Here is a 23,693-nt window from a genome sequence, read left to right as displayed (position 1 = left end):
ACGCTGAAAACTGCAATTTCTGCCTAAAGTTTAACCAATTTGCATAAGGACACTTCGTATCCAAGAAACTCGCGAACCCAAACATTACAGCCCAGTCACGTGATCATTCACGGTCCCGCCTACATGACAGCAAAACAATAAAAGCCAAAGGGCGCCCTCGCGTGTTTTCAGCGAGTAATGACTTTTATCGTTTATGCGATAACAGAATTAATTGACAACATCACATAATGGATTGAGAATTTCACATTGTAGATTGAGGACATCATCAGACAACATTTATCCAGTATTTATCTTAAATTGGTACATTTTGGGGTTCCATACTTTAGGTCAGTGTTGAGACGAGTCAGTAGATTTTCGACTCAAGAATGGAGTTATTAAATCATGGTTTGTAGTCAGGTCGAGTCGAACCATATTATCCCTGAGTGATTTCGATTCATTGATATTTTTGAGCAACATCTTTTAACACTTTTTCATTCCGATGTGAGCTCGATCCCAACTGTACACCTCAGCTGTGTCCACTGTCCAATATCCACAAAGTTTCTTCAACTACAAAATCCCCCTTTAAGAAATGTGTGCACCTCCGACCCCCCCCCCACCACGGAAAGTTTACCCAAGATTCGCCACTGGTCTGACATCCCGAGAGAGGTTATAAGCTACGTTGCAAAGCCGCCATGTGGAAGTCTGGGGCATTACGCGATAACTCTGCATGGTTATGACTTGAAGGCTTGAACATATTTAGCATCTATCATAAATCACGTCGCGTACCCCCTCTCCATTAATTTTGCACATAAGGTGTATTCATATTTACGTGGGCAGAATTCTCACTGCTTTGTTCATCAACGTGTCAGCTGCTAGTTTTGCTGTTCACAATAGGGTCTACTATTTTGGCGTTGCAGTCGTATTTTTTTTCAGTTGGATGCTAAAACCATGGTTGGTCGTTGGTCACAAAGGATTAAAAATCCCACCACCAGATTTACAATACGCGTGCTAATGAATACTAAATGAAAATATTAACACTTTTTAAAATTTATTGAACAAGTTTTCATTTTGAACAAATTTGAGGTAAAATCTAAAACCAATCAGAAGGCGACATTTTTCTAAACTTTGGCTGCCCACATAAGTTTTGGGCAAAATGAGAGTGGCCTATCTGCCCCGAGTTGAAGTGCACACCCAATCGGCGAAAGAAAGACATGTGGTTACAAGTGGGTTCTTGCACGCTTTCTGCGTGTCCGCAAGGACCATACATGCCGGAATAAATTAGTTGCGCGTACTCAGCGTGCTCTGCGTGAGAGGCGTATTTACTTGCGTGCCTTATGGTGCGCCTGAGTTGTGAGCATTGATCTCCATTATAATTATAAACTGGATAGGACATCGCGCATTATTATTTATCACTAAATGCGCGGCCGAACATGGCGGCGCTTCAGAAGGGTAATGTGATGCTGTGTGCTTTGCATTTCTGGTCAACATACCTTTTTCTCATGGGATGATGGCTAAGCCCTCAGCCTCCCTCCCGAAAAAAAGCCAAAAATACACAGAAAATGCCAGAATATCATTTCCGGAAATAATTGACCATTTTCTTATCATTTAATCCACTCGTAAGCAATAATGTTAACTTATTTTTGTGTGTATTTGTTTTAATTCATTTTTTACACATATTGTCTACGGTCTCGCTTTAGCAATATTTTCATTTGAGGTCGGTTCAATCGTGATTTATTCAGTGTGTAAAACTTTGAGAATTTCACCAGGACATGAAATAGGTTTTGTCAGTAAATATGATGTCCAAATCGTCTACGTGTTTTTCCGTCTGGTTTCAATGAGCCAACATTTTACACACTTTCAGGAAAATTGTACTAAATAAAATTCATTGAGTAAATTTTACTGAAAACCGACATGCGGCATATGGAAGTGTGAGAATCTTTTCTGTCAGCACAAAGTGAGCACAGCTTTAAATGAACGACCAAACTTACTGCCGTTTTTAAAACAGACACTTATTAATTTAGCTTAAAAAGTTGAGTTCACAACCTGACTTGAAGATTTACATTTAATAACTACTTTTCAGCATAAAAAAGTCAGTTTTAACTGAGAACGAATAATTTTGTTATGTAGACAAGGTTTCTTTCATTGTGTTGACTTTGAATTCCCCTGTTTGTAACTTCATTCAACAGAAACGTCAGCAGAATTCTGTCACTCATATCACATCGTCTGTTACAGAAATTGGGTTTCGTGCGTCTTTAGATCCGACAAACACAAATCATGGCTGTCTTGGAGATTTTTCCGGTGAAATCTGGGGAAAATAAACGACAAATTAGTCGTTCAGTTTTTGAAACCACTTTTGCCAATAAGTAGCATTTCAGACGCTCCCAACTTCGAGATAGGCTAGATAGACTGTCATAAATTTCTTAATTGGCCCATTGATACAGGTTTAAAGTTAAGCATTATAAAGTACAACTTGAGAAACTTTCTGAAACTAAAAAAGTGTGACTCACATTTCCTGCTGTTCCTTCTTCCAAACTTGACGTTGATCTCCGGTAATTCAGTGCTGCGTACACCTCAACCATTAATCTTTCCAAATTTATCCATTCCAAGTGCAGAATTCAGTTTTTCTTCGAAATCTGACGATTGGAGCACAAAAACCTCAACCAGTTTTTGAAAAACTCCATTTGAAAGTACATGCAACGAAATTCGCAACGCTTGTTATTTACCCTCTTGAAAACACGCATACGCGGGACTCGTTTTGGATGCGATGTCCTATCCAGTCTACAGTGGAGATCAATGTTTGTGAATACAAAAACGCCCTCTTTTGTTCCGCTCGGAGTTGATACACATGCGTGCGAAGATCCACGCAGAGGTGTTTCTGCACCCATCTGAGTCTCGATCAGGGATGGGGCCTTTTGGTACATAAAGAATATACATTGAAAGGTACCAAAGATTTCCATTTTTCTCACTCCGTAAAGTTTGCAAGACATTTGATGGCGAACAAGTTACAAGTCGGCAAAATGACTCTGGCACACCCCAAAGACACCTTCACTACGCCCTACTTTCATCTCGAGCGAAACTTCGCTGCAAATCTCTCATGACGTCAAATCGGCTTTGCTCTAACATTTGCCTGCATGAACCGGCCTTAACGTTGGTTTGCACCCATAGGCGAGTTGTGGTTTCCGTGAACCAACGACGGATCACCGTTTGCGATCTGGACCCATGCCATCAAAACACAATCTAAATGGACATGCTTACTCTGGAGACAGTCTGCTAGATGTTCGTTTTAGAAGCTAACGAAAATCGTAAAGCTATTGAATATTAGTATAATGTATTGCTTATTCAATCAAACGGAGACTCTGAAGTAGTCACTATAATGAACAGAGTGTTTGATTACTATCCCTACATTTAAAGGTCAGTTCATACACGAAAGCAAAAATGATTGTGATTTGGGGCGTCAGATGAAATTCGCTGCGAATTTCGCTATAGGTGTTTTGAACGAACTCGCTTGCTTTCGCCTAAGTTATCGGCCGGCCTTTACTCGCTATGTGTGCAAGCGCGACTTCTTCGCTCATTGGGCTGTTACACAGCAATTTTGTACATCCCATCATTTGTAGAATAAGAAAAAGATTTCCCATATGAAAAAAATGGTTTGGTTCCCCCCGATAGCCGTCGGAGACCAATGAAATACGTTTTACTTTTCCCGCTCTGCGATCACACCATCCGTAATTTTCATTGCCGGGCGTTTCACGGTGATCGCGAGACGCTCTGTCGGTTGCTAAGGTAGTTGTGTAACTTAAGGGCCAAGGTTTTTTGTTCAACACGTTTCTGTTATTGTTTGCTGCGTTAGTACATCTGTTTGTTTGTGCTGATTTGTAAATTAAAATGGTAGATACCGTGGTTGAGAGTGTGCGAACAAAAAGAGTCAGAGCGATACTGAACGTCACTGAGGAACATTCACATTCGAAAGCGGAATTGTGCGCTAACCTTACATACCTAGTGTGGACTTGTGAACAAAAGACGTCCACACGATGCAGGAAAGAAAGACGTTCTGCGCACTTACACACATCCACGGGACGTTTCCTCTACTCTGAAAAAGAGGTTTAGAGGCATTTTGGGGTAGGGGTCATCCGTCGTAAAAGGCATAGGAATAGTCGAAGAAACCTACAAAAAATAGCTGAAAATCGTGTTCCTAGTTCAAGAAATATGAGTATTTTTACTGAGTTTTCTTAACTGCACGAAAGAAAGGAATGTCCTCAGTAGGCATGTAAGGTGAGTGTGGGTGTGTGTGGTAGGTGCTGAGATACTGGTATCAACGTTGTCTGAGATCCCCGGGAACAGCAGGTGGTGGTCGCAACCAGAACGTGAGAAATCAGTCACGGTGCGATCGGGCTAAGATTTAGCTAAATCAGAGCCCATATCGGTCCTAAATCAGCGACCGGTTTCTTCACATTTTACAACACTCAGGCGGGATATCACACCTCATCAAAGAATTATACAGACTTTTGTTGAACATACCCATGAACATACCCATAGCCGTTCTCACACCAATCATACTGAGGTTTGAAAGTTATTGAGGCAGACATAATCCAAAAAGCTACGGTACCCACTACCCGCTGGAAGCGAGAAGGTAGACCACCTGAGTTCAACTTTTGAGCGTACAAAGTAACGTACCATCTTCTTGTAAAGCACTGAAGATGACAAGGGTTTACTTTATTCTTACAAATGGGTCATTAGGGAAACATTTTTTCGTCAATTGGTCAATTCTTCGACCTTAGGGAGAAATCGGTCATTAGGGAGACATTTCAATGTCTCCCTACTGCCCCATCTACCAGAAGGAAGCCGAATTTTACCGTCCAAATTTTGAGAGATGATAGATGAGGGTCTAAATTGAGAATATACAAAGTTTGGTTCAGATCAGATCAGGGAATATTTAATGATGGGACAGTAAAGTTTGTGCTTATGGGAATGTCTCCCAAGTGAGCCATTTTCGGTTATTATTCAGTTAATTATTACTTTCAAGTCAGTCTTTGTTTAAAGGAAAAGAAACTGTGCCACTTTCCAAGCCATAAAGCTTCAAGAACTTGTATTACCCTAGCAAATTTTACTCAGAGCTATCTGGGTAAGAGGTAATAACATTGTTGACGATAGTGATATCTAATTTCATTTTGTAAATACTTGTAAATACAGAGTAATATCGGAAGTTGTAAATATAGTATTAATATAAAAGGAGGAATTTAAGATTCTTGATTTCATTATTTCGTCAGCTATTTTGACTGAAAGAACCTGGGAGTCACCACTAAAGGTGGTAAACCGTGACATGGGCCTGACCAAAATAACCGACCAGCCGAGCTGACTATACTTTGGGAAGTATCATCATTATACGAGCATTACTCCTCAAACCGATGTTGCATTGCTATATCTGCCTTGAGCAGAAGCACCCCCTCATTGTTTGAAAAGAGCTATGTTGGTTTTGTCGATAGCGATACGACTGTAACGCGTGCATTTCACAGCCGTTTGAGACCCAGTGAAGTTTCTACCAAAAAAAGTGCGTCGTTTGGAAAACTGGGCCCTCTCTTGGTCCAGCTCAGGACTCATAGTTGAAGACAGTGAGAGACTTTGAGACGCTTGTGGCAGGAGAGACACCGTTCCTTTTCCAACATAGCTTTAGTATGATCTTTGTGTTTTTAAGGTATTGCTCGTGCTCAGAAATACAGATGCATGCCAAGAACAACGGGCGCACGCTCAGAAATTGGTAAAAAGGAAGAGCATGTTTGTCGCCACCAAGCCCTGTTCTTTACACGGTTTTTTTTCTCGAGCTCGAACGGTGGGAGCACAACCCAAGAACACGGTTCTCAGAACAGGATCACGCACCACCTCCTGGCCTGGTCTTGGTTTTACAGGAAAACACAGAAAAATTTGTGAGATTTTGATTTTTGAACAGCCGCAACAAATAGCAAGGTGGCACAAAGCCAGAGACAGTGGGAAGTTTTGCAAAATTTTAATTTTCCATAATTTATGCAGAGATGAATGTTCCTTTTAAACAGAAAAGAATTCAGCCAGGTTATCCAAACATTAACCACCGAAGAACGTACATGGACGCCACCGTGTTGTGTTGTATGTTGCTTGCCACTTATATACCAATGACGATCGGTTGTACGTTCCCGGCGAACAACACATTGAACTGCTCGTGAACATACGAGAACAAGCCGCCCGAACTCAGCCGAAGCATTTCAAAGTCTCCAATTAAGTGTTAGTTCCATAGGGTGGTTGAAACTGAATACATAAGCATTTAATAGACACAGGAATCGTCGATAAACATTCGAAATCAGCTTTCGATGATCATAAAATTTTATTCAATCATTACAACATTCAACTAAGCAACCACAGGTCACTCATAATGCTGTGTTTAGATTCATTAGCTGATAGTTTGCTACGTGGTTCCCTGGCAGTGTGGTGGTCACAAAGTCATCTGGAAGTCAAAGAAAACTATTTCTTCAGGTCTTCTTCACAAATGTGAGACTGATTAATTATTTCTGATTTGAAATAAAATATCTTCAATCTGGCACTACAGGAAGTGGACTAGGGACCACGGTGACAGATTGCAATTGCTTGTTTGGACACTATAATAAAATTGATAGGGCTGTGGAGTGAAATCATCTGAGGTTGTGGTGTAAATTGATCACAAATTTAAAGGCTGACGTGAGTTAATTTGCCTTAATTATGAGTTATCTTACAGAGCGAAGGATTAGAGTCGATAAATTTAATATTGATTTCATTCAAAATATTCTTGCAAGAATTAAGATGCCGAGATTTCTTAAAATTAATCGTGTGTTTTTCTTCTGTCTAATAGTAATAGCAGTACATCAGCTTGTGGTTGTCACCGCTTTTGTTTTCCAGATCTGGCACACTACCATCGCGATATTTGTCCAAGTCAATCAAATCGTCCTCACCATCCCAGCGGAACCACTCTACCAGCATGGTCATGCGGTCCACAGCCTGGCAATCACCGTTCTTCCGAAACAGGAAGAATGGTTTGTCTACCGGCAAGGTCAGTGGAGTGCCCGCATCACCGTCTTCCCTGCAGCAGAAGTAGATCTTAGTGTCATCGTCGTAGACACCTTCCGGCAACTCACCGCTGTGGTCGTTACGGTTAAATATGTTCTGGTCGTCCCACTTGATCCATCCTTCACTGAAACCTGACGAATGAACAGTCAAGATTTTGACTTCAACTTGCATCGGGGCATCAGAATCGACTAGATTGGCCAGTAGTAGGCCTAATGACTTAAAAACCTCAATATACTTAGATACTTTCACAAATATATTGGGGTACATTAATTGTTAGGAATGCTGGCTTTAGGAGGCACTGGACGTTACATAGGTAAATGCCTCCGCGTAAAGAAGGTGACATGTTCTTTCGTTCTTTAGGTAAATTAGGTCTAGGTGTGAATGTCACAGTAGTAAAGTGAAAATGTGGTTTAGGTTAGGTCGTTAGCAGTCAAAAGCGGACGTGGCAATTTCAATCAAGGTACTTGAATGTAAAAAATACAGAATATCTCGAATGTACATCGCTGTACGCCTAGTTACATTAACTTTGATTGCCAACATATATATATATTTTCTGGGACCATCAGAACGTTGGAGTAAGGTCAGTGTGCGATATTTCTACACAGTGTCGTAACATATGGGGCGGGAGTGGGTATGGGCTCCCACCCGAGGCCTATGCACCCCCCATGTGCTGCCTCCTAAGACATTAGAAAAGGGAAAAAACCTCTTTTAGTTAGGCCTAACCCCCAGAAACTGTGGAGTTCGTAGTCAGCCACCGGCGGACGACAAACCCCACAGTTCTGGGATAGTTAGGCCTTAGATAAGTTATTTGTCCACCTGGTATAACGACACCGGGTGTGCGGAAACCGATACTTTAAAACTGAACTATGCACATGATTTCCGCAGATATGTTGGGGAAAGGTTTATAAGTTAACATTAAAGGCAAATAAAATAGCTTATGTCTCTTTGTAATGCCAAAAACTCACGGTCTGGACACAATTTTCCCTTCTTAAAGATGCAATACTGTCCTGGCTCCCAATCTGGGTTGCTCCGACTACCCATATCGTAGTCTTTCTTCACACAGAAGTGCTGCTCCACGTGTGTCAAAGATTTCGAGCCATACAAGTGAAGCGACTTAGACCACTGGTTATTGGGGAATGTGTCTTGGGTGTCCTGGTACCTCCGGCCGGTGTCCCAGTTGTAGTAGGTGTTGGGGCAGCCACCGATAGGCATGGGCAGGGCGTAGGTTCCCCTTGGCCAGACGCTAGGTAGCTTAGCGGCCCATACAGCTGAACTGAAGTAGGCAACGAGAAAGAGTGGTCTCATAATGTTGTCCATCGTGTCGTGCTAATGAGGGGAAGAAGAAAGTAGTACACAGAACGCACTGTTCTTGTCACATGTTTCAAGTACGCATCCTTTCCTAACACATTTTCTATTCGCAAATATGTGTATTCCAACAACGTTATTTCGTGACTATTAATAGATTCTTTGCTGATGGAACCACGAAGGACTCAAAACTCAAAAGAGTGGTAAAAAACCCTGCAGACAGTTGAAAGTACGTTGCAAAAGAGGACTGTATAACCAAGCCCCAAGTTAAGATGTGCACAACTATCGGATAAATTGTGACTAAAAGGGAATAAACCTTTTGTTGTGGAGAATGTAGGCAATTGTTTTCAGAATGACCTGTTGAAAGACGTCATCTGAATTTTATTTCTTAGAATCTTAACTTTAGCCCGTATTAAGTACCAAACAATTATTCAGAACTCAGTTAGTGATGCATAGCATGTCACTAAATACTGACACCATCTTCATGTAGATAATTGGATATTGAACTTACCTTGTTTGAAAGCCCTGTTCTCGCAAACCACGGTACAGTTAAATGAAGTCCCCGTATACGAGTCTGTGCCTTTAACTGAACAGCAACTGTGCCGCGTGTTTTGTCTCAAGAGGAATCTCATTTGCATTGCCTCAGAGGTAAATATTCATTTGAAACGGCTGGTTATCTTTATCAGTTTGACTGACACGACTTAATGGACATAATTAGGGTAATTCACAAAGTGATTATTTTGCCGTTTTCCAATGACAGAATCTACCCAAACGCTTCAATAATTATTATCATTGTTCACGTCGTTTAAGTCCAAGGACGCAAAAGTACACATTATGTTAGTAGTTCTTGCGTTTGCTGCAGTTTGTCTTCGACGAGTCCGCTTTGCTCCTGAGGACTTATTGAGCACGGTGTTAAACACTGAAGAAGTAAATTTGGATTGTTTCGTTTTCACCATCCAGACATAACACATTTTTTAATGCTTTAATTGTTAAAGTATTTATAATGACTATAAAATCCATGTTGCAGTTCCAATTCGGCTTCTATCAGCATCCCAATAAAGCGTCCATCCTGTTGTCATTAACCACCCTCCACCGCCTTACATTCAAGAAGTCTACTTTTAGTTAGTCAGGGTAGCTTTGAAATTAATAGTGATGGCCACATTCACATCTGCAGTGCAAATTAATTCTTAACAATAAAAGAACCCGATGATCAAAATGAAGGATTTTTCTACTAAGTGACGATATTATTTTTCATTATTATCATATTATATGCTTTGGGGCATATGGCCTAGTGGTAAGGGTTTGTAGCTTTGATGATAGGGTTGAGGGTTTGAATCCGGCTGACGGCAGCATGTTGTAATCTTGGGCAAATCATTTTACTCCAATACACGCCACCTCTCTACCCACTTGGGTACCTGTAAGGGCAGATATGGGTCTTACGTTCAGCCGTTTGCGCCTGATACGGTTAGCATCGGACACGTATAGGCCTACTTCCCAGGAAGCTGAGATGGTTTCAGGAATGTTCAGATGTTATGAGCTCATTGTGCAGGAATAATGATAATATATCGGCGCCTTTGATTCGATCAATGCATAGTTTAATTTTAGCAGTTTATTTTATCCAGCACAGAACTTTGCGTTCTTTCTTAGTGTAGTGATGGGGTTGGTTAAAAAGACCTCAGAAAAAGAAATAAAACTAAGATTTCTTCGTATCCTGCCAACTTCGCCATTTTTCTCCCTGTAGTGACGGGGGTTGGTTGACAGATGTTGTCATACCGATGTTCCTACTGGGCGGATCCCAGGAGGGAGGTTAAGGTTATACCTCTGCAGGGGGACTTCTAGTAAGGACACGAACACTTCAATGTTTGGTGGATTCCCAGCACCAACTTCTGTACATAGTACACAAGTAATCCACCTAACAATTACAACAATAGACATTACTATTCACTATGTTCTCCAAACACAACGCAGATAGGGCGTCAACGCGGTGTATGCAAGATCGATATTGTGTCAGAGGTCGAACTTGTAACATAACGAGAGAGGAATACCCGCACTGAACTGTACGTGTACACAGAAACAGCCCTGCGGTGCGTACATGGTACGCACACCTCTGTATGCTCAAATCAACTGTGGATTTCGCTCAAATCAACTGTTGATTTCCCACACAAGGTGTCACTTAAAATTCTAACAATTGTCTGAACTAGACAGTAAGACTATAAACATATCCACAGTCTCCAGGGAGACAGTAAGCTTACCCCAAAGCGGGTGGTTCACCGAAAGTAGCTTGAAGGGTTATTCGTAGAGCCAAAAATGACACTGTTGAGCTTCCCATTAATTTTCCTGATCCGCATTTCCTACTCCAGCCAATCAGCTTGCAAAGAAGTGGCGCGCAATGACAAATTCATGTAATTTTTTTCTGAATGGGAAACACACAAATTCCGAAGGGCCCTTAAATGAGCAATAAAATTTCACTTTGGAAACACAGTGAAACAACATTAAAAAGGTTTAGCTCATGACAAATTTCACACTTAAAGAATTGATCTAACAATTTATTTGGGGCGACTGAAGCAACCATAAAAAGTTGAATAAGACTTTTTTAGGGGTCGTGCCCTAGTTATTTGACATTGACAAAAGTGACATGCTTAGATCACATTATCGTATTTGATTTGTTTGTTTTTGAAGAGGCCAATGCAAACAAAATATATGATGCTGCAAATTAGTCGTTTTATTCAGTTGACACTATTTCTACACCTCCTAAATTCCGAACACAGAGATAACATACTCATAATAGTGATCAAAGCCAAACGTGGTATAATTATTTCCTGTTTTGTTCTAGTATAACACGTTAATACTTTGAACTAGCGGGAATTTATAGCCAACGTCATTGGCCATGCATGTTCTCAAAACCATCATGCAACTATGAACAAAACCGGCTCCTCCCAGAGGTTCAACAAAAAATGACAAGCTCTTCAATCAAAGTTCTTACAATAGATCTCTGACCAAATGACCATAATCACGATTCTGTTGTCTCCGCCTTCCTTTCTATTATAATATCCTTTATAATAATTTACCGAAAATGGGTCACTTGGGAGACATTCCCATAGGAACGTGCACAATTTTTCAAACTTTACCGTCCCATAATTCAATATTCCCTAATCTGATCTTAACAAAACTTTGCATGTTTTCCTTTCAGACCCTAATCTATCATCTCTCAAAATGTGGACGATAAACGTTTTCCTCCTTTTGGTAGTTGGAGCATTAGGGAGACATTGAAATGTCTCCGTAATGACAGATGTCTCCCTAATGTATAAAAATTTACCACAAAATGTCTCCCAAGTGATCTATTTAGAAATATAAGGCTAACCCCTTTCTGCAGAAGCCAGATAATGCCAAGGAAAAGGAGGCAAAGGAGATAGGTTCGGGAACCTAGTAATAATAGCAGTAGTACAGCTTGTGGTCATCATCCCAACTATCAATATATGGATGAGAACCTCCGTAGTATTTGGTAAAGTCGATGAAATCATCCTCCCCGTCCCACTTAAACCACTCTTCGATGAGCGTCATACCCTCCACAGCCTGGCACACATCATTCTTACGGAACAGGAAGAAAGGGTCTTCAGTGGGCAGGAGGATTGGACTCAATGGGTCACCATCCTCCCGACAGCAGAAGTAAATCAGGGTGTTGTGATCGTATATGCCGTCTGGTAACACCCCGCTCATAGTATTACCATTCAGTGCGTCCTGGTCGTCCCACTTCACCCATCCTTCAGAAAAACCTGGCAAGTAAGGAATTTACACTGACCTGTTTCTTACTGTTATCTGGGAAATCGCTCCTCAACTTTATGGAACCATTGACTATGAAATACTTAATCCGGAAGTGACTTCCGGATTTCGCGTTAATTCTTTAATTATGAGAAGGTATGTTGTGTCTGGGGCCAATTTCATAGAGCTGCAAAAGTTGCTTAAATGTGAAAAAACTTTGCTTGACAAATCAGGTTACCAGCCAAAACTCCATGTGATGTATATTGTTTTGGAATGGTATTCGCCTATCTTTTGGATAGCATGAGAATCACATAGATTTTGAGTTAGTGACCCGTGTTTTTAAGCAAGGTTTGTTTGCGCCTAAGCAAAGTTTGTGCTTAAGCAGCTCTATGAAATTGGCCCCTGGTCATAGGCCTTAAGATGGCGCCGTGCTGTATTCACATTCGATATTCACGATTGCGAAGGATGTGCACCTTCAGTGTGCACACTATCTCAAGGACGTGAATATGTAGGAAAAATCTTGAAAGATTCATTTCATATTGTAGCTTGAATAGATATTTGATTTTTATTGAGGATTTATTTTCTCACCAACTGGACAGGTTCCTTTCTTGAATATGCAGTACTCGCCGGCATCCCATTCCGTCATGTCGTCCTCAGACAGTACAGCGTCGGTCTTACTACAAAAGTTCTGTTGAACGTTGTTTCTCGCGTAAGGGCCAAGAATATGGCAGGGGTCCGACCAGTCGTTGCTGGCAAATAGATCCTGGGTGTCCTGAAACCTTCGGCCGGTCTTCCAGAAGAAAGCCGAGTTGGGGCAGCCAGACAAGCTGTTGGTCATGGGCAGGCTGTAAGTACCAACTGGCCAGGTGATGGCACTTTGGACAACTGGGTCTGGTAGGCAGTTCAATCATAAAAAAAAACAATTTAAATGACATCCCCTTATCATTCCTTTGTGTGGTTGTCCCATTAGGCTCACATGCTCAGAATTAGCAGGGATGTCTTTCAACATACCGAAGCTGGGGCTAGCATAGCCGAGGACTCCCGTTCAGTGTTTGTGTCTTTTCGTATTTCTTAAAGGATTTTTGAAAAGAAAAGTGCGTTTTAATGATATGTACACTATATCCTGTGAGTACCATCGAAAAGAGGAACCCTACGAGTAAATGTCCATCATGCTGAGATCAGTGTATAGCCATAGAGATATGTATATGTATGTTTATATATATTTTTAATTCCATATAACGCAAAGTAGAAAAGTGTCTCTGTGCGACGGAGGTATGACCCGAGTTTTTTTGTTCTAGCGCTCATGACATAACAGCGCCTTATCCTTAGTGTGCAACTTTTCCTGGGATTATATGTCGTCATTCAACCAGTGCATAACGGCTACTATGACCAAAGTCGTCATCTTAATACTTACTGAACGATTTCCGTGCATTGTGCCAGTAGGGGTAAGCTTTCAGAGCTTCTATCAGGTTTGCTCTTTTAGCTGAAAAATCCGCGTCTTCATCCGCCCAGCAGAGATGCTCCGAAACATATTGCTCCAACAGTTGCCAGCGTTCGACACTGAAGACTTCCTCTATACCGATCATATCAAATGAAACAGGCACAGGCGAAGTAGTATCACCAAGCGTCAAGGTTTCTACGTGGTCGCCGAAGAGGGCTGGCTCTGTGAGCAGGTGCGCTCGGAAATTAGCCATATCAAGCGAGATGGATTTGCCATCGGAGGAGTAGTACTTGCCCTGAGTATGAAACGTGTAGGGGAATATTTTTAGGTTACTTAAATCAAACTAGTCTGCAAATACGAGACAGCTACATTATCATTGTGCTACCGCAACCTGAAGCCAAAGAGCACATGTAAGTTTCTACAAAGCAGTGTCACAAGGTGTATCCTCTATTTGGCCAATCACTCCATTCATTAGGTAACATTAAACCTGAAACACGAATTAAGATTAAGTGAATACTGGTTTAATGGCCCAAGTGAAGAAAACACATGAAAACGTATCTGAACGTAAGCCACTTTCTTATTGAGCATGCAGTACCTCATCAAATAAGCAAAGAAAACTTATATAGAGCTTCATTAAAAATATTTTCCATTACTGTGCTCTGGAAGTACCACCCGACTTGTGGACATCCTGACATTGTTTCTCGGGATGACCCTGATACAATGACGACATGATACAGGCAAGATGTTGACAACCTGAGATAATTTTTCATGAGGTGATGACATCGTAAAAGTTGAGATAATTTATCGCATTGTCTTTTCAATTAATAGATAGACTATAGTCATCTGCAGGTAAGGCACCAGGGCTAATATGTTTGAGGCCATTGTTCATAGAAGAAATGGCAACATCGTCTGGATATTTTTACTTACGATTTTTTTGGCAAAATTTGCCAGCGTCTTGTAATCAGTCTGATACCGTTTGATTGTTTTGATGCCGATGTCCATCTGCGTTACGACGTGCTGTATCGTGTTAATTGAAAGTTTATGATAAAAATACTTTGAGCACAACTTATTTATTCCGTGACAACCATGTCTGCTCTCCGTTGAAACTACTGTTCAGCGACGCGGGAAATGCGACCCAGAACATGGTTATGCTAAGTAAAAGGAGCTGCAATTTAACACTACAGTTTTTGCAGTGTTCTTTTTAATGGAACTATTGAGCACGTTTTGACTAATTACTGTCGTGCAAAGAACGTAATCGGACCTACGGATGCATTCAGAAAGCAAAATCTTGGCCCTTCTTGTTCGTCTTAATGGAAATGGGGTAAGCCATTATTACTATCACATCAACACTTTCCGACAGCTATTTTTGGAATACATTAAATCAGAGTTTATTTACAGAAAATTTTGCTTACTTTTCTAAACTATAGCTATTGCAACAAATAGCATGATGTCTCGGGAAAGATAAAAATGAATTACAAATTATTCTCACTGTTCCCCATGTATCCACAAATTGCATGTACTCCTCCAGGTCAAAGGACTTCGGCAGAGCGCATGCGCTGGCGACGAAACCCCGTGAGAGTGAGAACCTGTCAGGGAAAGCGAGTTCCGTGACATATCTTGCCTGACCAAGGTTGCAAACTGTAACTTCGTCGAAGAACACGTGATGTCCCACATCTATGGACTGGCTTGTTGCACCATACTCTGTTCAGAAACCAGAAGATGTGGAATCGCTTAACGAGTTTTGGCAAGGCCACAGATTATGTCTATTATTCACAAACATTACACTATTGCTTAATAAGCTATAAAGAAAATTACATCTCATTTCTAAACCAATGCTTAGAATTATGAAAGTTACTAATAAATAAGGACCAAACAATGAACATGAAAAAAAAAGTTTAAAAGACAGACACCTACATTATCTCTTTTTTGTATTCTTCGTTTGTACAAGGGAGATTATGTTATATCTGCTTGAAGCCTCGGGTGTATTCCATAACTTGAACATCGTACAGATAGATGTTGCTTTGGGTTAATTCAGTTGTTATATTCTCATTTTTGAGGCTACTTTGGAGTCTCTCATTTTTCAGACTTAAGGCAGAAGTCAGTATCGTCCACTGCCTTCTCGCCACACTTGGAGTCTGATATGACATGAGAATGTAAAAGACATACTTGCACTCTTGCAGAATTCATATCCCAACCATGCACCTTCCGTGTTTCCTGTAAAAGACAAAAAAAATAGAATTAAAACTTCACTTTAAATATCATTTTCGTGTTCTTCCATCTGGAAAAAGCAATAAAGAATCACGGAAGGACACGGCTCAGAAACTTATAAAAAATTAGGGTTTAGATAAAAATTGGTTTACTCTGGTTGGCTGCACCAAAGGTCAGAGCCTGGGATGGGTGGGGGGAAAGTCATGCCCTCCCAGAGCAAAAAATGGTTTAATTCCCTTTCCTTCCTTTCATAAGCATGTAAAAAGCACCAAAACGTCTAAAAGGTTACAAAAAATATCACGAACAATTTTTGCCCATCGACAAAAATGCCCTTCCCAAAAATATGGTTATGGATCCTCCCTTGGCTTAAAAACAGATATCACAATCAATTATCATTGTTTCAGGCACCTTCATTCCCTTGGAACATCAGAAACCAACATTTAAATTATCAATGTTATTTCCCTTTGGAAACTTTCGTCTTTTCTCAAATCTACAGAATTTCGGACCACGGGAATCCCGTTAGACCGTATCAGAGTAACTCAGAGAGTTCGAAAATTATGTGTAACTACAAAAATGCATGCAGGAACCATATCACCGCCTCTCCTAGTCCTGGGAATGTAGGCATAAACAACAGCTGCAACACTGCGTTCTTTGCTTAACACAATTTGGAAGTATATCTCTTCTGCAAAGAAACTAGTTTCCTTTCAGCCAGATTATAACTATAATTGACAGCCGATATAATCTGCAACTCTCTTTATCGGTTTATGAAGGCTGCAACTTGCGTCACGTTTGATAATTTGTATACAAGCCCAAATGATCATTTGAAATAATAGTAAACGTCATTTTGATAAAAATCGAACTCTGCAGTTAATTGGCATGCAACATCAAGCTAAATTCAAAACATGACTATGGATGACAGCTGTATCTTAATTAGTCCAGTTCCTCTAACCTTACTGCAAGTCTTCCAGCAGTTAATCTCCAAAGGAACAGACGTAATCGCGCCATCGATTATTTTTATAATCAGAGTCTTCCTATTCTTTGTGTACTTTAGAAGTAAACAATATACCTACAGTCTTTGAAAAAATGTTTAATTATTACAAACTGAAGCAAACTATGAAGAAGGCGACTTGTCAGTTCAATTTCCTTTGTGTGCGATTAATTTTTGAGAATTAACATATGCCGATACTTGAAAATGTTTCCCCGTGTACTTCTATTTGGACAATAACTTTCAGAATAGCTTTCTTCACAATTTTTCAAATGTGCGTCAAGGCTTTCAACCGAAACGAAAACTGAAAAGGTGTTCAGGAATATCCGGAAAGTCTGACTGTCTGAGATTAACAAATTGAAAATGCATAAAATGGCAAAACAGAACCTGCAGAGGTTTCTATAAAACAAACACAAGTGAAAGCTAATTACGAACCCCGAAAACCTCGGACTGCTTGAGGTATAAGGTGCGTGGAAGGCCTTCAAAAGTCATCAGGTTTAGTTACAAGGACAGGCTGAAATATAAACACGCCTGTTATCACGACGGAGACATCTTAAAATCTACCAATCCTTTCAACATTTTTGTTTGGACCATACCCTATATGTAACATGAGACATATTTATCAATGATTAAGTGTCCTTATAAGCGAGAAATATTTACCCAACAGCTTGACGTATTGCTTCAGCTTATTCTGATAACTTTCAGTCCCCTCAAAGACGGACGTAGCAACCGATGGTATGCAAGATTCTCTTGGTGAGAAGATCACCTGGTCAGGTATCAGGTGTGTTCCATCAAAGGAAACCTTTAACGTCGAAAAACATACCATGCTCTTTGTTGTCAAAATGATTTATTGGTGTTTTTCACATTTGATATAGGAAACAAGTAGAAATATTTTCGATGTAACTCTTTGAAGAAGAGCCAGCAAGGAGCCACAACGAAGAGGACAAGGAGTCGGCCCTTATGAAGACCATAATGTTGTCTGCATGGGAATTGCACTCACATTTATTGAAAGTCATCAACCATGTAGACGTGTGTTGATACACTCGTAGCGTCTCAACATTTTAATGTATATAGAGGCGAAAGTTGGTAATGGACACTCCCAAGTTCCCAGTTTGTGTATTTTAGTATCTTAATTCACAGAACAACTGGACATATTTAAACAGCTCATGGGCGGATTCCAGGATTTTTTTTAGTTCTTTCAGTGTGATGTGCACGCGTCTCCAGCCACTTGCATACGCGAAGGCCCTGCAAGGTGCTAACGCTTCGGATTAAATTGAATAAAGTGCGTCCTGAAGTAAAGGTCAGTTTTGGCATCGCTCCATGGTTTTGGCCACACGTTGTGTCGCGGCTCATCGTTCTGTGTGTGTAGGGGGAGGGGGTAAGATCGTTATCTTTGACGCAACTTACGCTAAACCACCGATTTTGGGGAGTCCAAGTTGCGCCAACTGTTAGTGGCATAACTTACTCTTCACTGGCTGGATAACAGTGGCTTGATATTTTCAGAACAACTATTTAGCACCTTGTTTGAACGTAGTGAGGCGGTTTCTGCCGACGGAGCCTCGGGCTTGCCCTCGGCCGACCCAATGAGCGCCTGAAGAGGCGACCGCGGGAGGTCCGTTTGGAGGTAGTCTACCGCCAGGCGCCAAAGCTAGCTGGCACACACTACAGGATCACTACATGTACTAGGCAGATTGTCGATGGGGCTTTGTCGATGGACACGTGGCGGAATTTTCTTATTAGTCTCGTTTACTTATTAGTCAAAGTGATCCCCTATTAAGGTGAATTTATGTAGGTGATTCGGCGTTTACAACTGCTCAATAAGCAATCACTCGACATAGGCCTACTCGCAATCAACTTAACCATTATCAAAGAGCTGATAGTGTATAGTACTGGGGATGCTCTATCGAAGCTGACCAGGTCTTGCTTCACCCTAGAGGAGGAACATATCTTCTACAGAGACGTCGAGCTGCTCGTGCGTCATTCTTTATAGTCAGGCAACAGAAAAGGCCCAGCTGTTGTTTTGTTTTAATGGTACTTTCAGCAACTCAGGGTATTTGCGTCAATACGTGTAGGTTTATTCATACATTTTACTAATCAGCATCACTTTGCGGAGTTCCATTTGATGCACAATATGTGGCAAAGGAGGACCCCCTTGTCTTCTTTTGTGTTGATGGAATCTTTGGAATTCCTTTCAGATCTTCAGGGGATGAAGTCCATATGCAGCAAGTATAAGACGGAGAGAACCCCCCTGCTTTGTGTTGGTCATTGTCTCACAGGAATCTGGGGAATTCCTTTCAGACATCTTGGGGGGGGATGAGTCAAGTAACAATAGTCTGGAATGTGTATAGGGATTGGACATGTTGGGGGGCACCCCTCGGTCTCATTTCTTGCTGGGTATAATGAAGTCGGTACAATAGCCTTTGGGTATATAGCTTGTGCCCCACATTAGGGGGGTAGCCTGGGGGGCGGGTTAGCGTAGCGGTTCTTTCCTCACTTTGCACCAATGTGGCCTGGGTTCGAGTCCCGGCTTGGCCCAGGCTTTAAGTGCATTTGGTTTCCAGTCCATACTCGCTCTCGCAGGTTTTCTCCGGGTACTCCGGTTTCCTCGTGCCTCTAAAACTGGACCTTCTTCCTAACTCCGTAATGTGATGCTGATTAATAAAGTGTATGAATAAACGTACAGTTATTGGCGCAAAAAGCCTGAGTTGCTGAAAGTGCCATTAAAACAAAACAACAACAACAGGGTGTAGCCTACAAATAGAGCTGTGGTGGCTCTCTTTTAGAATCTGTCTCTTATCTGTCGCCACCACAGCCCTACTTCAAGTCATGTCTTAAACACCTGAAATCCAAACTGCAGGATTGTCACAAACTTTGAACCCTAATATCTTCCGAAATGAGAATAACTCGACAATTTTACCTACTTCACCGGCGTATTCCGCAGAGTTTGAAATTTTATATGAGCACCCTAAAGCTTTCCCAAACTGTATATTTTTCGATGCATGACGCATTGAAAACCGGGCCTGTGATATTTCTATGCTGACCATGGGCGGCGCCATTAAAAAAAACGAAAGCAGCGCTTCTTGTGTCGGATTTCAAGGCACCCGACAGGCGCTCTGGTATACGTTGTACCATACAAAACTGGTTCTCCGTCACACCTTGCCTGACAGACGAACAAGGAACCGGTGAAAACAAATTTGAATAACATTAATATGCATGTATGTATCACGCTCCACACACGTGCTGTGTGCGTACTGTACACTAGCAAAGTGATCGCGCATCTTATTACTAAGTAATATGGTGACAACATGAATTATGCATCTACGGAACCTGTCGGATGCCTTGACTTCCGGCGCAAGAAGCGCTGCTTTTATTTTTCAAAATGGCGCTGCCCTTGGTAAGCATAGAAATATCACAGGCCCGGTTTTCAAGGATGCATCGAAAAATATACGGTTTGGGAAAGCTTTAGGTTGCTCATATAAAATTCCAAACTCTGAGGAATACGCCGGTGACTAGGATGTAGGTAAAATTGTCGAGTCATTCTCATTTCTGAAGATACTAGGTTTCAAAGTTTGTGACAATCCTGCAGTTTGGATTTCAGGCGCTTAGGACATGCCTTAAAGTAGGGCTGTGGTGGCGACAGATTATAAAAGAGAGCCACTATACAGCCCTATTCAATTTGTGGGGCTAATTTGGGGGGTCCCCCTTCATCACATATCGTGCTGGGTATACGGAGTTATTAGGAAAAAGGTCCAGTTTTAGAGGCAGGAGGAAACCGGAGTACCCGGAGAAAACCTGCGAGAGCGAGTATGGACTGGAAACCAAATGCACTTAAAAGCCTGGACCAAGCTGGGACTCGAACCCAGGTCTCACTGGTGCAAAGCAAGGAAATAAAGAACTGCTACGCTAACCCCCTCCCCCAAGGCCAAGCTGCCCGCGTAAGGTTAGGGGTAATTACAATAAAATGGACGTATCTTAATCGTTGCGCGCATGCGGTTTTCATCTAGGAAGGTTGGGGGCAATTATCATAAATAGGGTACACGAACTTTTAAGTATAAGTATAAGCCAGAACAAAATTACCTTTTGGGCCGACTTGTTTGGTAGCTCTTTTATAAGAGCGTTATACTTGGAACCAACGAGCCGAAGGTTCGAGTCTACATGTAATTTTTTTGGAGGGGGGTGGAGAATTATAGTTGGTTGAAGGTTGTATTTTGTAATAGTAAGTAAAGCCCAACATTTACCTCAGCACTTAAGTTTCTAAGTATCCACTAACCTGATCGAGCTTGTAGTTAACCACGCCCGTAAAGGATAGTTGTCCCTAACCTTCCTACGCAAAAAACATACGCGAGCTGCATGGGCCTTTTATATCAAGCAACAGCCTCGGGGCGCTAACAAGGCCAGCGTTGTGTATCGTGGAAGACGTCGGGCCACTAGACTAATAAACATAATTTATGCGGAACAATTATGGGAATGTATAAACAACGACGAAACGGGGCGCTCTAACCTCTCTGTTTAGTTACAGTTCCCCATGACCTGCGCTGTTTCCACGCGTGGCCATCCGACAGTGTATTAAAATGCCCTTCGAGAAGCGAGGTGGTGTTTTTTTCTTCACAATTTCGTATTTTTTTAATAACTTTTCAATTTTTGTGTTAAATTAGGCTGATTTTCCATGTAATCCTCAAGCTACCAATGTGCCAAGTCCCTTTAACCTACCCGCAACCACTGCAGAGTACGGCCTGTTAAAAGATCTGATCAGTAAAATAATTTCAAACATGTTCCATCGATTGGGGTTTCTCAAATTGTGACGAGTGACCCAGATAATTATTGTATTATTACCTTGTTTTCACTGTAAGTGAAATCGAAGATTTTGCGAGTTACCAGCAGACCGGGGTCATCACTTCCTGTTCTGATATCTCCATCATCTGGGTTACCAAAGAGGATGTTATATCCATTTCCAAGAAAGGTAAGTGCCCTTGGCGTAAAGGGAACTCCCAGTACGGTCGGCAAGATGACAACAATGCAGAGAGGTACCGTGATAAGCTGAAGCATGGCGTCTCCGAGACGAAAACAGGCAAATGTATGTAACCATATTGCAAAAATCAGAGTTTTCTTAGTACGAATTAGAGATTTTTGCAATTCTTTATGATAACGACGGAATGAAACACAGACAATTTGAGAATGCGGAGAACAAAAAATGTTTATTATAGTGGGGGTGTAAGTGGTTTTTAATGAGGACACAGATAATGAAGATGATTTCTGTTCTGTGAATGAAACCGTTTTTAAATTTTCTCTGTTTTAGATAAAGTTTTGGAAGAGCAGCAAATGCAGCCGGTGATTGTAGCTGAAACGTCATTAAAACATTATCTGAGAGCTAATGGCCCCGAATGGGTAGACAAGTGATGATGAGTAGGTGACACCTGGACCGGGCAGTCTGTACTGATGATGCATGAGGATGAATGAAATGATGGTGATGATTGGCATGGTTGAAGATGCTGAGGAGAGCTTGTTGTGACGATGCATGATAGCAAATTGAAGAGTTAGGTTGACTGAACATGATTATATAGTACTTGTTCCATACATATCGCAGTTAGGTCCTCACCTAAATGAAACGTCTAGTACGCTGCCCTTGGATAAGGTGATCCAACACGACGGTAGATGGACAGGTATATATACGCCTTGGGTTCGTTGTGTAAAAGAAATAAATCCTATTACGTGATAATAAATCAAATGATGCACTTAATCCTTCATTTCTACCAGTATATCCGGTTACTAGAATTTAAAACTGATTATCCATATATATTCATACTTAATTGATACCAGGAAATAGGTAATCACAATCGCACATGTATGGGATGTATACTATGTCCTGTTTGGTTGTAAGGGACATCGCGATAGGTTCACTGTTGTAAACCTTTTTATGGGAGGCAAACAGTTCTTCTTCAAAAGAATAAAATTAATATGTATATCATTACCAGACCGAGTTTCCAATTCCAGACGTCACCAGCTCATTTCTTATTGGTATTGCACGGGAGAATTAAAGCTATTTACTTGCATTCTTGTTCCTTTTCCAGAAACGGGGGGGGGGCTTTAGCAAATCATTTTTCTCTCCCCCAACCAGCATATGCCTTCTGTTACTTAGCCAGCGACGCTGTGATTCCTACGTCTGCAGTGTGCAACGCATTGGCTGATGCACGTGTGGTATGTCTGTAACTGGCGCTTATCGTCAGGTGTGCATGCATGCCGCTTGTACATGCCGGTTTGGGTAAAACGTGGTAATTTTTGTGCTGACTCCGTATTTCACATCCACCCACTTCAAACGACATCCTCCATCCTCCCGCTGTGTCTGCCATACTTCAGAAAGACTGATTATAATTTGCCATGCACCCTAACGGCTAAGGTACTGTTTAATGCTGAGTTTGCTGTGGTGTACAAATAATTCTACAGTGACGCTACATGTCACACGGGTTTATCGGAAAGAAGTGGAAGAAAAATATTAAACATTTGTAGTGCCTGGGGTGTGTGGGCGTTTATAATGTTTAGTAAATTTCATGGGTAGAAACGGGTATATTCATAAAAATATACAACACTAGAGACTGAGTGTACAAATATTCTGGAGGCGAGCATCGCGCACTCACTTGCGGGTCAACTTGGACACGGAAAATTTCCTTCACAACCTTCCGTTCCACATCCAGCTGTGAGCCAATTTTAAATAGAAGTTGGGGATACGGTTAGACATAGAACCAAGACTGGCAACCGTCTGAAGGGTGCTTTTGGTCCAGTGAGGGGAAGAAAAAAAATGAAGCAGCTGCTTAAGGTGAAAAAGAAGGGAAACCTGTCCCAGGGTCACAATTGAAAATTTCTAATGAAAACGCATTGTGCTGCTCTGCCCTGATGAGGGTGCCATTTTTGTCTGATTTGACGTTGATTTGAGGCGATATAAGAGGATCCGGAGAA

General features: G+C 41.4%; 2 protein-coding genes across 3 annotated transcripts; both read right to left on the bottom strand.

Moving 5' to 3' along the window:
• Window positions 1-6,309: 6,309 nt before the first annotated feature.
• Window positions 6,310-10,687, bottom strand: LOC147796770 (uncharacterized). Of its 2 annotated transcripts, none has more exons than XM_087146008.1 (3): window positions 10,602-10,687; window positions 8,010-8,370; window positions 6,310-7,175 (listed from the first exon to the last, which is right to left on the bottom strand). In XM_087146008.1, the coding sequence occupies exons 2-3, from the start codon at window positions 8,359-8,361 to the stop codon at window positions 6,823-6,825; spliced, it is 705 nt and encodes a 234-aa protein (XP_087002134.1). In that variant the 5' UTR covers window positions 8,362-8,370; window positions 10,602-10,687; the 3' UTR covers window positions 6,310-6,822. The 2 variants fall into 2 exon arrangements, with proteins under 2 accessions (XP_087002134.1, XP_087002133.1); XM_087146007.1 differs by lacking the exon at window positions 10,602-10,687 and adding an exon at window positions 8,861-9,005.
• A 179-nt stretch (window positions 10,688-10,866) lies between these two features.
• LOC110983230 (uncharacterized) lies at window positions 10,867-22,375 on the bottom strand. The gene is made up of 9 exons (XM_087146006.1): window positions 22,339-22,375; window positions 21,576-21,793; window positions 17,403-17,544; window positions 15,716-15,763; window positions 15,039-15,250; window positions 14,477-14,566; window positions 13,523-13,844; window positions 12,697-12,999; window positions 10,867-12,122 (listed from the first exon to the last, which is right to left on the bottom strand). Exons 2-9 carry the CDS (start codon window positions 21,786-21,788, stop codon window positions 11,773-11,775), a joined length of 1,680 nt encoding a protein of 559 aa, XP_087002132.1. The 5' UTR covers window positions 21,789-21,793; window positions 22,339-22,375; the 3' UTR covers window positions 10,867-11,772.
• Window positions 22,376-23,693: the final 1,318 nt, after the last annotated feature.

The sequence above is a fragment of the Acanthaster planci genome, linkage group LG14 (assembly GCF_054643075.1).
Source record: "Acanthaster planci isolate LZ-2023a linkage group LG14, COTS_SCS, whole genome shotgun sequence".
NCBI lineage: Eukaryota > Metazoa > Echinodermata > Asteroidea > Valvatida > Acanthasteridae > Acanthaster > Acanthaster planci.
Note: the sequence above shows the minus strand (reverse complement) of the source record. Positions and strands in the feature narration are given on the sequence as shown.